Source organism: Cibotium barometz, chromosome 31 (genome assembly GCF_041138505.1).
Source record: "Cibotium barometz isolate CiBa-2024 chromosome 31, ASM4113850v1, whole genome shotgun sequence".
NCBI classification, from domain to species: domain Eukaryota; kingdom Viridiplantae; phylum Streptophyta; class Polypodiopsida; order Cyatheales; family Cibotiaceae; genus Cibotium; species Cibotium barometz.
In genome coordinates this window covers 31505723-31523357 of record NC_141076.1, presented here as the reverse complement: position 1 = coordinate 31523357, position 17635 = coordinate 31505723, and the positions used below count along the sequence as shown (strand labels likewise).

Below are 17635 nucleotides of genomic sequence, written 5' to 3'. Positions count from 1 at the left end.
ATTCACATATAATTCTGATGACATTGAACTCCCAAAACAAGCTTATTACATTGGCAAAAGGAACCCAAGTACATCCGAGTCCCATCCACCCCTCTAGCTCACTTACAATTGATGATGTTCAATCCCAGCAAGCTTACTACGTGGACTCAAGGAATCTAAGCACTCATGAGTCCCATGCACCCCTCTAGCTCTTTAGCTTTATTTGTTTCAACCTTTCTTATTTGACACTTGTTACTCATGATGGGCTCGTACATGTTAAAATAAGAGGCGTGGGGTGGTGATGATGTAGTCACGAGAATGAGCTCATGATGGGCTCGTACATGTAAAAATAAGAGGCGTGGGGTGGTGATGATGTAGTCACGAGAATGAGCCTTGAAGTTAGAAGCAATATGAAGGAAGTAAAGAGGCAAGTGCCAATAAATAGAGAAGCAAGAGAGGTCAAGCTTGCAAACAACAACTTGTGTCTTACCAAGGAATCAATGAGCATGGCTACGCCCCAAGCTCATGCTCTCTTCCTACCATGGCTAGCTCAAGGCCACCTCAACCCCCTCACCCAAATTGCTCGTAACCTTACCTCCCTCGACCCCCACCTCCTCGTCTCCATTGTCTACTCTGCCCGTGCCCACTTCTACATGACTCGTAACAACAAGCCTCAGAGCTTCCCACCTTCTCAAAACCACCATGCCATCCGCACCGAAATCATCTCTGATGGCTTCCCTGCTGATGGCTCCCATGATATCATCCTCTCCCCCTCCGAAACTCTCGTCGCTGTGCGAGAAATGAGAAAAGGTTTTGAAGAGCTCATTGCCAAGATCAGTGCGCAGGGGCAGCTGCCTCCTGTGACGTGCATTGTCTGTGATAATCATTTCCTTTCGGCGCAAGATGTGGCTGATCGGTTTGGGATCCCTCGACTGGAGTTCACCCCTGTGAACGCAACTGCTTACTGGTTGTGTCGGCGGATTCCTCTTCTCATTTCCGAGCGACTGAACGGAAGTTAGGATTCCTGTCAATTCCTCTTAGCTAGAAGCTGTTAATTATATGATGAAGGCAAGGATAGGATTTCTAGTTAGTCCTCTCCCTCGCTTAACGCTGTCGGGGCTTAATTATATGTGCAGATGACGAGAGCGCGATGCTCACTCATGTACCTGGAGTTCCTTCGATGCATGTCTCGGATGTATTTCCCACAGGAGCAGCGGACCCTCATTTCCAATTCATTGGTCAGATATTCCAGCGAGGAAGGGAAGCGAAAATGTTGCTGTTAAACACTACCTACGAGCTCGAAAGCAGTGCAGTGGACGCTCTCCGCGAAGAAGGAGTTCCAGTGTACCCGGTTGGTCCGTTGCTTCAAACACCAGGCCTTCGTAACAGTTTCCACGTAGAGGACGACAAGTGTTTGCAATGGCTTGATACCCAGAAGGCTTCTTCCGTCTTATATGTGGCGTTTGGAAGCAACTGGTTCTGGACAGCGGAGGAAATCACAGCTCTGGCAGAGGGTCTGGAGGCGAGCGAGCAACCGTTCATGTGGATCCTTCGATCGGATCTACTGAAAGGAAGCAACAACAGCACCGACGCGTTGCCAGAGGGTTTTCTGGATCGAGTGAAGGGGCGGAGCTACTTTGCGAGTTGGGTTCCTCAGCTGTCGGTGTTGCAGCATCCATCGGTGGGAGGTTTCTTGAGCCACTGCGGTTGGAGCTCGATCATGGAGGCCATGTGGACGGGAGTGCCCATGATCGGGTGGCCAAAGATGGCAGATCAGTTCATCAATCACAGAATGGTCACCGCCGACAACTTCAACGTGTGCCTCAGCATTGAAGCCCATGCAGAAGGAGAATATGGAGATCCAGTGGCAATACAGAAGGCAGTGAGGGCCTTGATGCAAGGAGAAGAAGGGAAAGCGGCCAAGAAGAAAACTATGGAACTACACGAGTCCATCAAAAGGGCTGTCTCTCATGGGGGAAGCTCACAAAGAAACATGGCCACCCTTTTAGAAGCAATCAAAACATGTCCTTAACAGAACACATCCATGCTAAGACAGCATTGCTCACCGAAAACACTTTTTGGCCCTCTAAGGGTCTATGGAGAGGGGGTGTCATTTTTGTTCCAGTTAGGGAGACTATGGAAAGGTGCTGAAAATTTTGCTAATCAGGCCAGGGCAGATGGGTTTGATTCTAGTGTTGTGGGTCAAATTTGACTTGATTAGTGTGGTGTTTATGATGTTAATGAGAAGTTTAAGGTTTGGGTGGGCTTTTATTGAAAGTATGACATCTACTTTTATTAAAAGCATGTGATGTTATTAAAAGCTATGACAAAGGTCTCCCCTCATGTCTCACCTTACGTTTATGCTCTTCTACCTCTCTCCTCTTTTTTCACCGATCTTCCTTTCTCTATATGTATTCAGCTTAGCCTAGTTCTCCCTCTCCCTCATCTTTCAATTTACACCAATCCTCTTTCTCCTTTACACATAATATCTATCACATTACTCTTTTCTAAAACAGGGAATTAGTGGTTGTGCCACCTTGTTGCTACTGAAGGGCCGATGTTAGAAAACTAGTTTAAAAAGTCATGCTGACTTTCTTAATGTTGGTTATTGTTAGTTTAAATTTAGGTTGGTGGCAGCTTAGGATGAAGTTTTTGGGGGTAGTTAATTTATTTTATCTTTTAGTTGTATGAGAGAGATTATTTAAATGAGGGTCTCCACTCATGTCCCCACTCATATTTAATGGTCCATCCCCTCTTTCACCTCTCCCCTCTCCTCTCTTTTCACTCATCTACCTTTCCCCACATTTATTCACCTTCACTTACTTTTTTATGCATTCCTTTCCTTTGAGTTTACACCTTTCCTTTCCATGTTACAAGTTATTGGAAATTTTTATTGTAATATTTATATGAGCTTGTTAAAATAGGGCCATAGTGGTTTAACCACCTTGTTCATCTAGTCAAGGCCTTATGACATTCATTTTAGGAAAAATGGGAAATTTGATGCCAAGGTGGCATGTGGTCCCCCATCTTTTCACAGGGTTTTGTGGGAAAAAGGAATTTTGTGAAGCATTTGAGGGTTGAAAATGACATGAAGTCCATATTTTTACCAAACATCAACATGAAAAATGAACTTTTCCCACTAGAATCCATTTCCCACCATGTCATTAGGGCTGCACTAATTTTTGGCTAATCAGGGCCGATAGCCCTTTTCATGAGTGGGTCAAGCTGACCCTATTAAAAGTGGCTTAGACTAAGTGATCATACATAAGGTTTATTTCCTGTGTATTTAGTGTTAATGTTACCTTTATTAGCATTGCCTATCTCCTAGAGGGCTTATTTAACCCAAGTGTCAGCATTTGTTCTGAAGTTGAAACTTCAAATTATGACATCATCATCATCTTATAGAAATTCACTTGGATTTTTCTTTTTTTCTTTTTTTTTCTGGAATTGGTTTTTGTTTGATTTGGATCCTTTATTCTTGACTTGATCTCCCTTTTTGGCATAAACTTTCATTCGACATCCAAGAAAAGCAAAATTGACGTGGGCAATGCTACCATGGCTGATGCGCCTCTTGTTAAATGTATAGCACATGCACTTCATTAAAAGCATGAGAGGCTATTTAAATGTGCTCAATTTAGAGGTCCCAAGATTTATTAGTCCTTCTACCTCTCTCCTCTACTCTCCCTTTCATTCATCTTACGTATCACCCTTCACTTGCTTTTTTTATTTCTCCTCTCCTCCCAATTTACTCCTCCATTCTTCTTCTTTTACCAACTATTGGATATCTATTATTTAAGCTACTTTACATGTTGTCTTAAACGAGGACGTTGTGTCGCCTTGTGTTAATTAGGACCGATGCCCTCAAAACTTGAGTAATTGGTCAAGCTTACCTACTTAAGAATGTGGTTAGAAAGTTATTTTGCATTAAGAGGTAATCGTTTTTAAGCATTTATGTCGTATCTCAACCACATTAAAAGCAATTGGGATCAAGCTGAGCCACTTAAGAGAGTGGTTAGGGAATAATGCCATGCTAAGAGTTAATTGTTTTTAAGCATTTATATGGTATCTCAACTACTCTTACCTTCATTAAAAGCAAGAAAGGCCATATTGGTTTGGGTCAAGTTGACCCTAGGAAAAGTGGTTTAGACTACCGTAATTATACTCAAGGTTCATTTAGTATTTAATGTTTCCTTTAGCACAAGAGGTCAAGGTTATTTAAAATATGAGATTTGTTGGCCATTCCCCCTTTTCACCTCTCTCCTCCTCCCTTTTCATTCATCTTCCTCTCCCATATGTATTTTACCTTCACCATAAGATCCACCATTTGTATACCCGAGCTTCTTAATCTTTCAGTCCATCTGTTCAAATTTGAAATATCCTGGATGTCCTAATAGGAGAATTAAACCTGGCAGAACGTTGTAGAGGAGAAATGTGGATTGCTAATATCAATGTCATTCTCCGCTACTGCAGGAAAGAACTCGACTAAGTTGTGATTGAGCCGTGTCTAGAAGCTGCTACTATGTGAGCTCAAGGATGGGTATGAGGAGGTCTCCCCCGAGTGGTACATCGTTTGATTGAGCGGTTGTTGGCTTGTGGGTTCGGTGCTAGAAGGTGGTGGGGGTGGTGGTGTAGATGAGGGAAGTGAAGGATAGGTATGGACATCGGGCCTACAAAGGGTTTTTGGACTAGGCTCAGGGGGATCATGGGTAGAAAAGAAAGGAATATTGCGGTTTCCAGTTCTTCGTTTTCCTCCGTCATTGTTTTTGGATAAGTGACATGTTCAGTTGTGTAAATGTTGGCTTGTGTGGTACACGTAGCCATTAGCGGCTTCAAAGATACGATTGTACAAACGTAGGATTCTAGTGGGAGGGTATTGAATAATGCCTCGGTTTTTTATATATTGATAGGTTCCATTCACCTCTTGCCACCCCCTATATTGGAACCATATGTGGTTTTCTACCAAAACGGTCATTGGAAGGGGGTAGTTAGGTAAGTCTTCTGGTTTAGCTAGATCTAATGTTGGGTCGCTAGGGGGGGAAATGGAGGATTCTTGGATTACAAGACACCATGATCGAAAATTGAGGACAATTGGGTGAAGGGGGAGGTGATAGATGTCGGTTAATTCTTCTAAGGAAAAAGACCCATTGTAGTAGGCCATGGCAAAAAATAGGATGTGTGTAGTAGGAGTGTTTCTGTAAGAGTGTGAGGATCTGCTATGGAGGAAGTGGTGTGGTGAGATCAATGTTTTTTTTTGAATAGAGGATGCGGTGATAGAGGTGAAGTGATAATGTAGTGTTTGATCTACAATACGTGGGTGAAGAGCAAGGGTTTCCAAGTTAGTCATTGGGACCAACAACCGCTCATGTTCCAATTCATACAATGTATCCACTTCTGGGGATAAGGTGGGAGCCGTCCTTGCGGCCTCTATGACAAGCCTCTAGTGCTTGTCATAGCTGGAGGAGTTCATGATCCTTCTTGTTGATATGTTCATGCAGTTGTTTGGTGAATACATGCAGGTCCTTCGTATGTTGCTCCGCTGCATGAGTGAACTTTTCGAAGTGCTTCCTCCACTTCTTAGTGTTCCCTCAATTCTTGCTCCACTTTAGCTTTAACTTCTTACAAGTCCTTGTCTTTTCTCTTCAATTTGTTGTGATTGAGTTTGGATTGTCTCTTCAAGTTGTTGCAGCTTCTCTTGAAGTTGTCATTTCGATTCCTATAACCTATGAACTTTCGCTTCTAATGTCTCTTTGGCCTCATGAACTTGCTATAACTCCTGTTTGACCTATTCTCGTTGATTGTACAAAATGAGTACTTGTTCCTTTGTGTTAACCTGCTCTTCCTCCTTTCTATTGTAAATTTCCAAGGCAAGCTTGTGCAGGTTGACTAAGGCTATCATGAAGTCATACTCTTTCTGCTCAACTTTGTCACCCTCATGCATCTTATACTCCTTACATGACTTGTGGGAGGAGTAATTCTCGCTAGAGTAGGGTGCTACTGCCTCCAGAGATTCAAAGGGATGTTGTAGGTTGCCGGTGTCTTGGTGCCCTTTACTCTTCCCCTTTATGGTGGTGAGCATGGCTCCAACCAATGCTTCCTTACTTACAAACGGCTTATTTGGGCTAGACATATCTTGTGTATCATCGATATTATCAATGTCTTGTGCCTTCAAGTCCTCTTGCCTTTTTCGTTCTTCTTCTTCTTGTTGTGATTTCTTAGCTTTTGCTTCTTGTTGTGCCTTCCGTGCTTTTTCCTTCTTTTTTGATCTTCTTTTAGCGGAAATTTTTATACCCATTGTCGTTGAGCTTCGTATGCCTTCTTTGCTTTTAGTTTTGCCTCTTTACTTGACTCCCTTAGCTCTTTTGACCCCTTGGCTCTACTTCTAGTTTGCATCATCTCTGTTTTGGGCCTCTTGTCTAGGACATCCTCTTCAATCACGCGCCTTGACTTGTTAGCATATCCAAAATTGGTGCGTTCTAGCTGCCAAGCTCCCTAGTATGATAGATCAATGACATGAAGATCATTGGGTTTATCATTTTGTCTTGGTGCATAGTGAATCCTGTCCTAAGCTCTTGACAAAAGTAATCGACCCAATTGGTGACATATTGCCATGGTTGGCACAACCTTGCGAGGAAGCTAGGGGCTAAGATGTTATGATGATTGGCCGGCTTGATCCTTGTAAGGAGCCTCAGAACTCGGGTAGGTTTAACTAACGTATGAATGTCATTAATGTCATTAAAGGGCATGCCCCCATGGTGCTTCTTCCTATCATACCTTACCATTCCATCAAATGCTTTATCAAGGTTCATGAGATGACAGAATGTCTTAGGAACTACATCAAAATTGTAGGCATTTTGAACCGCGTCGATCTCCACTGTGAACTCCTTCACTTGCCCCTCTGGCCCTTCAATGTGAGTCTAATTAGTGAGGTTGTTGTAGTTGTGAATGAATTGCACGACCATCTTCATGTCAATATAGAAGGGGAGTTTATGTTGAAGTGTCGCGAGGCCAAACTTCCCTCTGACATTTCCAGCTGAAAAGTGAGGGTTTGGCAGTGTTTAGGGAGCAATAAAACTAATTTGGGATGAAAGGGGGAATTTTGATAGGGTTTTGTTAAAACTATGATAGAAGCATCCTGGTGTTGGGGTTCTTTATAGGGGTATTGTAGCTATAGCACCACGCTGCTTTGCTATTATAGCAACACATCTCTTTATGGTATAGCACCATGCTGCCTTAATCTTGTATGTTTGACCCAATTGCTAAGGTTGTTTTTGTGAGTTTTTTAGAGATGATGGAGCTTTTGGTGGGTTTCCTTCTCCGGATTACAACCACTTCTTTGTGTAAGGGGGCTGCCTTAGCAGCTACACCAGTATGGTGTGTGGATGGAGCACCCGGGAGGTGCTTTTGTTGAACCCCATCACTTGGTCCCTTTTCTTGATGATAATTCATGTTGGAGGACCCTTAGTTGCATGAGAACTGACATCTGGAGTGGCCTTACCAGACAGGGTGTAACTTTAGGTCTAAAGCAGTGCCCCAGCAGCGCAATGTTCAATTTGGGCCCCTGGATCTGAAATTGTGCACAAGTGATGATGTGGATGTCTTATTGATGTCATGTACAGAAGGCATAGGCCCTGGATGCAGGCCCTGGATGCACTGCAATTGATACCCCTATACTTGTTTTCTACTGGCAGGACTGCTTTAGCTAAAGCAACGTGTTGGTGTGTTTGGCCCTGTAACACTACTTTGACTTCACATAGATGCTTCCAGTAGCATATTTAGTTGACCTGGGGGTTAGAGAGTGAAAGTGGATGGTAGCTGTGCCTGTTGCTTTAGTTGAGTGCCTTACTAATGCTGAATGTGACTAAGATTTGGTGTACATCCTCTGTGGAATAGAAACAGACTACTTTGAAGTTCTGGTGGTATTTGGAGCTAGCAAGTGTCTTCTAGTATGACTAATGCTATAGCCCCTATGGCAACAGTGTTTCAATTTTTATTGTTATGAGGTTGAGTGGACCCTAGTGTTGTGCTTAGGTTCACAAAGGTGTGCTCAAACCCTTGGATGACTCCAATTGATGCACATAAGACACTTTTTGGGTTGGTTGCCGCTTTACAATTTTAGTAGCAAACTCTATGACTCGGCTTATGAAGTGATTGAAATGTATAACTTTTGACCTCAAACCTCACTGTCATAATGAAAACAGGCCATAACAACATGACTGACACTTAGGTGAGAGATTTACGACTTGATTTCACGTGGGTGCTGCCATAGGGTGCTATGGTTAAGTGACCTATGGGACCCTAGAAATGGCAAACTCTTCTTGTAATGCCTACCCTAAGATAACTCATGACCTATCTAAGACCGAAATGTACCTCAAACATGACTCAAACAATTGAATTATCCCTTGAAGATAGCCATGAAGAGTACCTCTGAAAGGTGTCCTTGACTTGATGCTTTACTCAACCTTGAGTTGTTGGTGGGAAGAAGTTGTCATCAAAGTCCATGACCAGTTTCCCTTTCACCTAAGTATGTTCTATGTGGGATGGTGCATCCTTGCGAGCCGATCTTTCTCCTTGTGTGGCAGGTTCTTGTGGTACTATCCTTGTATTTAGGATAGGTTCTTGTGTATTTGCCGTACTACTATATGGTCTGGTTTATTGAGTTGGAGGCCCTTGTGTTGGTGTATCATGCGCTTAATGGGGTTTTCTTTCAGTTGGCAAGATGCAACCTCAAAGGTAGGTTCTTGTGTAACTACCTTTGAAGTTTTGGCATTGGTCGTATTTGTAGAAACAACATGTCCTTGTGGTTCTATCCTTGTATTTAGGATAGGTTCTTGTGTATCTGCCATCATCCCGTCCTTTTGTTGTATCATCTTCGCCCACCATACCCTCTTCTGGAACTCAGATTGTTGAGGAAGAAGTTTAGATGGTTTTGGGGGGAAGTGTCTTGAAACATTGTTAACTATGGGTACCCATATAGAAGTATTGCCTTGATAGTATCCTTGGGCTTTAAGAAGGTCCTTGGACACCCACAACATCCTTGCTTTCTATGGCCTTGGAGGGGTTCTCCTTTGTTGCAACTTAGGCTTCTTGGTGCGACTGCGAAGCTGGCTTGGATGACAAAGTCCACATGGTAGCCACACCTTATCATTGCCTTAATAATAACCTTGACTGTTTAGTAGGCTCCTTTGGACCCAAACCTTTCAAGTGTTGACACCGTATTAGTCGGCGGTATAGCAAGGGTTGTTGTCTTGCTATGTTGGTATCAGTGATTTTTTGCGGGTGATGGAGTGTTATCTTTCTATAATGCAATCACTGACGTCCTCCATTGTTGGTGAGGGTAGCCATTTGGGCTCGCCAATCCACTTGGCAGTTGACTTGGTAACACCAAGTTCGACCAAGTACGATGTTTTCTTCTAGTACCTGCGGGCATAACATAAAATTTACAAGTAAGCACATGCTTGTTAACTCAAACGGGTTAAACAATCAAACCAAGGGTTTCAATTATATTGCCATTAACGGAACGTATTGGAGTTGAGGTGAGGGTGAGGTTTACCCGGGGGAAGCTTTCCCAAACCTCTTGTGATATGAAGATGTTGCTTGCTCTTGGATCGATTAGAGCATCGAGGATGATGAACGAAGTGTTTGAAACCTATAGCTCAACCATTAATCATGTATGGTCAATAATAGGCTCTTCGGTTACGTCATTGTACTCTATGGTTCCTTTGTAATTGGTCATATGTTTGGAACATTGTTTTTTGGCCATTCTTTGTTTAGCCTCCTCTTGAGCTTTTTGTTTAAGAAGTTTTTCCTCTTTCTTCTTTTCTTGATAACTATGAATTTTCGATAAGGCCGGTAGCATGAGTGGACCATAGAATCGTTTCAATTTACTACCGTTGATATATCCGTCCATCACTACCCCCTCCAGGGTGGCAATTCAAACGGCACCTTGTGGAGTGATCTCCACGACCTTGTAGGGTCCCATGCCTTGTTATTTCAATTTTTGTTTGGTGTTACACATGCTAAACAACAAGGCAAGGTTGGTGTTACACATGCTAAACAACAAGGTAAGGTCTCCTTCTTGAAGATCCTTGTTTTAAGGTTAGGGTCAAACCATCGCTTGTGGCATAATTTTTCCACTCTCATTCCGTCCATTGCTTGCAAAGCGGGCTTCCTCTAATTGCTACAGGTCAGCTACTAGTATCTTCGCTAGGTCTTTGTTTTGGTAAGGCGCTCTTGCACTGCAACTCTCAAGCTAGGAATTAGGTATTCCATGGGCATCACCGCTTCAACTCTCAAGCTAGGAATTAGGTATTCCATGGGCATCACCACTTCAACTCCAAAGGCTAGGCTGGAGGGAGTGCAATTAGTTGCGAATTTGTATGTGGTTCTATAGGCCCAGATAGAAGCAGTTAATTTGTTCTCCCAATCGTTTCGATGGGCTTCAACGGTCTTCGTAAGAGCAGGGTGAAGGGGAAGGGACAAGAACAACTAAATGTAGGACTTTCCATGCTTCATACTTCTCAGGTTGATGCACTAACAAATCACCATCCTCATTCTTTGGGGGAGAAAGAAACTTTCTTGCCTCCGTGCCACCAAAACATGGTTTACATGGTAGATTCCCTATTTCCTAACTTCTTGAGATCCTTCTTTATTTCTACTTGCCCTCCATGTATAATCCAACTTTTGATAACACATATTCTACCTTCTTACATGTTGCTATTGAATATGTTAATGGCTACATCTTCTAAGAAAAACATACATATTCATAAAGTAACTTCTCTATCAATCCCACCACTACATGTAAAGTGCAAAAGTAGACCTCTTTAGTGGAATGGAGAGTAGTGTGAAAATTTTGGAGGCCAATATGAGGAGGATGTAGAAACTTCTTAAGAACCAAACTTCATTAGGCCCATGTGAGCATGTGCAAGAGATAAATTCCATGGATCATTTGGTTGTAGGAAGTGGACAATGGAAGCATAGAATCAGAGCATGCAAAAACATGCAAATGATGTTCCTCAATTCTTCAAACAATGAATTTGACTCCTGAATTGCAAAGGTGATGTCAAAGGACATGATAAAGTTTGCACTCCAATCCTCAAAGTTCAAATCAATAACTAAGGACATCATAATTTGTTGTTTCAAGGAAGTTAGTAAGTCATTTATAGCCAATGATGCACGTTGGATTTAGTGGTAAATCATATGCCATGATCTACAAGCAATTAAACAAAGGGTTCAAGTCAATCATAAGAAAGAAAAGGTTTTTTCCTCTTCCACAACCATTCCATGTCTTGAAAGCATGAGTAATTCTCAATTCAAAGATATTGGAGCTTATTGAGGAGCCAATGCACTTCAACCACACACATGTATGCAAGTCAATTTCTAAGGAGGTGCTTCTCAAGCTGCACACGAATAATAACTTTGTCTTGGATGTGTCTAAAGTGCAATCAGCACAATGGTAAAGTTTTACAACATGACCCATGAACAATGAAATGGTAAGCTTCAATTTGTATTATAGTTGGATGAAAGTGAGTTCATCAAGTTTCAAAATCTAGAATGAGTGAGCCTTACACTAATGTGAATAGAGCATTGAGAGGTGACACATCAAAGGATCACCCAAATTATTTAGTGTGCAATCATAAAATGATATTTGGTGGCTTGCTACATTTGAGGTGCCCAAAGAAGACCATGAAATATTGAATGCTTTCTTCAACTTGACGGACATCTCAAAAGTTATTAGACGTCAATCTAGTGGTGAGGTCTTAAGTGTTCTTGAATATGGAGATTATCGTCTAGTATGGCACCTTGCAAGTGATTTGAAGAACTTCAAATGCTACAATAATGTTAGCCTTGGCAACGTTTCTTAGGTTGGATAAGCCACCTTCCCCAAAAATAGCCTTGTTCTTGTTACACCATAGCTAGGTTAAAACAACAGCCTTGATCACCTAGAAGAGGGCCAATTTTTGAGGTAATGGCGTCCAAGTTGGAGTAAAATGTGTAGCTTTTATTTATTGGCTCATTGCCAGTCCTCTTCCTCGCCCGGGGCATATGCAGTATCTTTCTTCCTTATAATAAATATCCACTCTAATTTTACAAAAAAAAAGACCTTGAAATGCATGTATGGTGTATCAAATGAAGCCAATGCAAAATTCCCTTGTCTTTATTTTATGTCTTTTAGAAAGAATGGCAGTACTAGGAAAAAAATGGATTGTAGAAACAATCCAAATGGTTTCTCGACCTGCGATCAACTTGTATGTCATGACGGTAACATGGTGGCAATGGATCCAAACTGGGATCCCATACTTCCTAGTTCAACATTCCTTATCTATTGAGCGTGCACTGCATCTTGTAAAATGCTAGTTTGTTTTTTGTTTTGGATTACCAAATTGGGTAGTTGCTAGATTTGTTGTTCCTTGCTATTCAAAATGTGGAGTCGAAACATAAACACTATGAGCTTGGTTTGCAAGTCATTTAGTATACCCAAGTAGACCAGCATTACCTTCACATGCATAATAAATAATGTAAACCCTGAAAATTGAGGAGAAAAGAGTGTCCTCTTATTTCACTATTCTTTTAAGAATATTTGTGTAATATATGCTTAGAGAGAAAGCCCTTACAAGGCCTATTTTGCATCCTTATTTTTTCTAATGTCTTTCTTGTTACCAAGAAGGCCATGCACACATTATCATCACTATCTATTGATTGAGTTAAGGATTAAACACTTAAACAGATATGTTTAGTGTAACATCTTTAAAGAATACATTTGTTTTTCCTTGTATAAGCCTCTTTGTTAGTCCAAAACTCTTGTACACATCTACATTGGAGTCTTTCCATTTACATTAAACTTAGGAGCATTTATTGTACTAGCTGGATCCTTCATGAGGGAATCATTGAAGAGCAAAGTTAAGTTGGATTCACTTCCTACAATGATCTTTTTAGCATGGTGCTATTGGCATTTTATGTTACATGAAATAGAGAGCATTCTTGAGATAATGCACATGTTTGTGTGGTCTTGCAAATCTTGCAAACAAGTAAATCCAAGATAAAAATATTTTCTACTATATTGATTATGGTTCAATCATTTTACACTCAAATTAAAGACTTACCAATTCAATTAGAAAAATAGAAAGCATCCTTGAGCTAATGCATGTCTGTGTGGTCTTGCAAATCTTGCTACTATAGATGTAAGTATTATTTCATGACAATTTTTTATGATTCTCCAAAAAGAGAATTATCTATTTCCTAAGGGGAAATCTAAAGACTTTAAATAATGTAATTTTTTCTTATTCATGGTTTACAATCAAAGTTAAAAAATTGAATTCTTAAGGTTGAATTGAGGAGAAGAGTATAAATCCAAGGCATTCTTGGTTGACTCAAAAAATTAAATAGAATAACAAGCTCTCCCCCACTCCTCAGTAAAATGGAGTAAAAGGATGAGTAGGACTCTTATTTCAAAAGCCAAAATTTCACCCACGGATCAGAGAGCTTGAGGACATCATCACCTTATAATCTTGTCTAATTCATGGTTGGTAGAGTGAGGGTGAGAACCTCATTGGAACCTTTAAGATCTCCATATGATAGATATGCAAGGTAGGAATATCTTTGTAACATTTTTTGCATTACTACTAGGGAGTAGGAGAATGCTTTTTCCTTGAACCTCTTTCTTTTGTTACTATCTACTTGCTCTCCACCTTGTAGGAAACTTGGACATTAATGGTAGATGGTAGGATACGTAAAGTATAGGTGTTTGGAGCATGAAAATTGTGATTTTTGAACTTGTAGGTGACAAATCAAGCTAGGAATGGTTGAAGGGAAGGACCTTAGTATTGCTAAACTTGATGAAAAATAGAAAAAAGTGTTATTTTTTGTTGTAGGTTGGTAGATTAGATCATCCCGCATCACCCTAGCTAATCGAGGAATTTGAAAAAGAATACTTGGGTGAAAAACCATGAAAAGAAACCACTAAACATCAAATGATCTTTGACTAAAGATCTTTGTGGAACTATCAAACACAATCAAGGATTCCATAAAAGTAAAAAACAACTCCAGTCAACCTACTCATGGAACTAGAGCTTCACATTCAAAATTGACAAATTCATAAATCCACATGAAAATTAGAGAAACCTACTTAGAGTAAAAAAATGCCACTTGTGGAACTGACTTTAATTTGTTGAAGTCTAAATTAACATAATCATAAAACCATCTCAAAATCCCAAAAATTCACTTGAAGATAAAAAATAACTCATGGAAATCAAGGTCAATGCACTAAACTTACATTCAATGCGTTGAAGAATGAAAGTATCAAAAATACATAAAATAATTTTATCCTTGTCTAGTAGTCTGAAATGACCTTTACATGCACCTCAAATCATGAGGAAAAAACATAGAAGCTGACCATGCACCCAAGGAAAGTGCATGGCACATCAATCTATCAAGATATAATTTATTTTTTGTCTCAAAAATTAGTAGATGTCATGCCAAATCATGCTCAAAATTCAGTTGATACTGAAAGGATTCATTTGGTCAAGAGCATACTTGAGTTCGAGCCTTGACTCAAATATGAAACCCACTCACCGCCTAGGGACACCACGTCTCTTGAAGCTACTAAAGATTTATAATCCTCACTAATCCAATATACAACAAATCAATTGGTAGCTTGGTAACCCAAAGTATTTCCACATCAATAAAGTCAACACCAAGACCTGCAACACCTATAGAGGACCCTGAACTAGTGAATCCCTTCATATGAAGGAGTCACCCATAGGGTCTATATGTCAACCCAATTACTCCTCAATCTAGAAGACCTTTGGAGGGTGATGGAAGATAGGGATGCATCTCTAAGAGGGAGCAATAACACAACAAGCTACTGGGTTCATATCAGCCCACAGGATGATAGTAGTGACATTTCAATTGCCACACCCACTTAAACCTTGCCCTTGGATCCTATTCAATCGTACTCATACTCTTTTCCACCACCTTTATCACAAAATGAATTCTCACAAGATCCCCCGGACTAAGCAAGAACGGAAACCTATAGCCATAGAACCCTCTATGCCTTCCTATACTTATGAAGGTGAATATAGTGGTGGATCTTGAACCCACATGATCAACCCACAGATCTACCTACAGATCAATATTCCCATTGTATTTACTCCTAGGACAAACTAGAAGAGACAAAGGAGGGAAGTACTAGAAATCAAACCAACCTCTATATATCAAGAGGAGCCACACTCCTCTCCAACTTTTGTTTGCAAGGACATTAAACCTAGGAGAAGGTAGCACCATTCCTATTATTCATCCAGCAATACCACCAGTATACCTTCCTAGCCATACATCAGCTCCACAAATTGCAAATGCAATAGTCTTTCTTGGACATTATGGACCATACATCTCCCCACAAGATTTTCATCGAGGTCCACCTAGACCCATACCAAGTATAGAGGTCCAAGGAGTTTATTGTATGCCATCGTCATTACCCCCCATATTATAACCACTCACCCCACCTAAAATATGCATATGGTCTACCACATGATATATGTATAGACCACCCAAATTATATAACTTACAATGTGACCACAACCACACACTTCAATCACCTATACTTATGGTCCGCCACAACCAATACCACCTCAAATATCTCCCCCTTCATTCATAGAGGACAAACTCAAATATCTCCCCCTTCATTCATAGAGGACAAACTCAAAGACATAAAGCAAATGGTGAAGAAAGCCAGAGAAATGGGAAGAGGAGTGGTTGAGGATACCTTCTTAGGAAGAGGCCACGCACCTAGAACAAGGCATCACCACATCTCCAAGCTATTAAGTAGATTTGTTGGACATTATGAAAAATATGGACTCAAAAGAATAGCAAAATAAAATGACTCTAATTTAAAATCTGTAAGACCACTTTTTGACTAGTTGATAGTAAACTTACCCATTTTTAATATAAGATGGTACCTACCAAAATCTGACACAAATCTCAGGAGCATATAAAATGTTAAAATATATCTGTCAAAATCTAATGAAAATCTCATGAGCATATAAAAAGGTTAAAAAGTAGTTCTCCAAAAATGTGTGTCCTTACAAACATGACTCTCATAACTTCTTAACAACTTTTCAGCACCAAATTCCATGTCTTATTATGCATTCCCGGCATGAGAAAAGTGGAAATTTTAAATTTTCATTTTACCTAAGTGTCAAGCTAGCCTGCTACTTACCTTTTGAGATAATGGGAGTGCCATTGTGCCTAACGCAGTCACATAAAAAAGTGCACAAATTGAGCAATTTCCAATCTAAGTGGAGGTTGCAGGAATGCTTTTGGAGTGAGGTCATTGAGAAAAATAGTGGTAGAACAAAATTGTAGAGTAGAGTAGTGGTGGGGTGACGTAGAATTCAAATTGTTTTCCTCTCTTAAAACATAATGGTAGAAGATGCATGGCTCAAAATAATTTTCCTTTCTAATTTACCTCCATGAATGTAAATCTTAGAGGGTAAGGAAGGATGGGGGATTAGTCGACTAGACCCTCTAGCCACTGGTCCAACTTCCTGTAGTTCTTGTAACTTTCCTTGACTACCGGCAAGTTGTAAGCATTCCTTACGGCATCAATATTCAAGTGTAGTTTTCTCTTCTCCCCCTGAACATCTTCAATGTAAGTTTCATTGGTGGTTCGGTTGTAATTCTTTACAAACTGTGTCACTGCCTTGATGTCCAGATAGCAAGGTAATTTGTGTAATACTGTCCCAAGGCCAACCGCTTGTAAGTAGGGTTTGACCTCCGGATCCTCCAAGGCTTTGTAACAATTAGTGCTATGGTAGTAAACTTTGAAGTCTTCATGCGGTGCTACCCTGTATTTGCTATGAATGACCACTCCGTCCAGCTCATCTACCCACTGCTTCCCAAGGGGTGAGTGGTTCAATACAATTAAAATGTGCTCAGTATCCACTGTAGGGCCCTCTTCCTGTCTCTGCCTCTTGGTGCCTTGCCTTTTGGATGATGAAGCTTGTGCCGTATGCCCTGATGGCTTGCGGGGAATTTCTTCGACATCTTCCATCTCTGCAAGGGTAATTGGGTCGGGAAGGGAGACTGTAGGGGTACGGGAAGAGCTAGGTTGGGTGCGGGGTGAGGTCCTAAAGTGGCTTCATCAACGAGATGCGAGTAAGCAAACATCTCGTTGAAAAAGTCCAGCTGTTCGGGTTCATCTGGGGAAGACATTGTGTGGAATTTGAGGGTATTTTGACGGTTTGGAAATGGTGAATTTTGGAGAAAATTCCAGCAGCATTAGTTGCAAGAACTATTTCCAACGGGGGGGCCTTATATGTAACTATTTCAGCGGTCTGCTGAAATGTTTTCAGCACGCTGAATTAATGCCCCGTGGAGAGAGCAGTCGGTATTTCAGTGCGCTGAATTAGCTACCCGTCGAAATAGAAAGTCTTTATTTCAGCGCATTGAATTACGGGTCCGTGGAATTAACAGGCCGGTTTTCAGCGCGCCGAATTAGGGGTCCGTGGAGATAGTGGGGGGTTATTTCAGTGCGCTGAATTAGAGGCCCACTGAAATATTCGGGGCTAATTCAGCGGTCCGCTAAAATAGCTCCTGAATGAAAAAATGAAGTTTTTTTCTAATTTTTTATGTGCACTCTGTGATACCGAAATCAGGTGTTGTA

General features: G+C 40.9%; 1 protein-coding gene across 1 annotated transcript; it reads left to right on the top strand.

Annotated features, from left to right (window-relative positions):
* The first annotated feature begins 485 nt into the window (after positions 1-485).
* Positions 486-2227, top strand: LOC147620739 (UDP-glycosyltransferase 85A1-like). The gene is made up of 2 exons (XM_086825346.1): positions 486-993; positions 1116-2227. Exons 1-2 carry the CDS (start codon positions 486-488, stop codon positions 2009-2011), a joined length of 1404 nt encoding a protein of 467 aa, XP_086681472.1. The 3' UTR covers positions 2012-2227.
* The last annotated feature ends 15408 nt before the right edge of the window (positions 2228-17635 follow it).

What these genes read in the sequence shown, in the direction of transcription:
- LOC147620739 (XM_086825346.1), top strand. Translation starts at nt 486, where the DNA reads ATGGCTACGCCCCAAGCTCATGCTCTCTTCCTACCATGGCTAGCTCAA. An exon ending in TTCCGAGCGACTGAACGGAA is followed by an intron (nt 994 to 1,115) that starts GTTAGGATTCCT and finishes TTATATGTGCAG; the next exon opens with ATGACGAGAGCGCGATGCTC.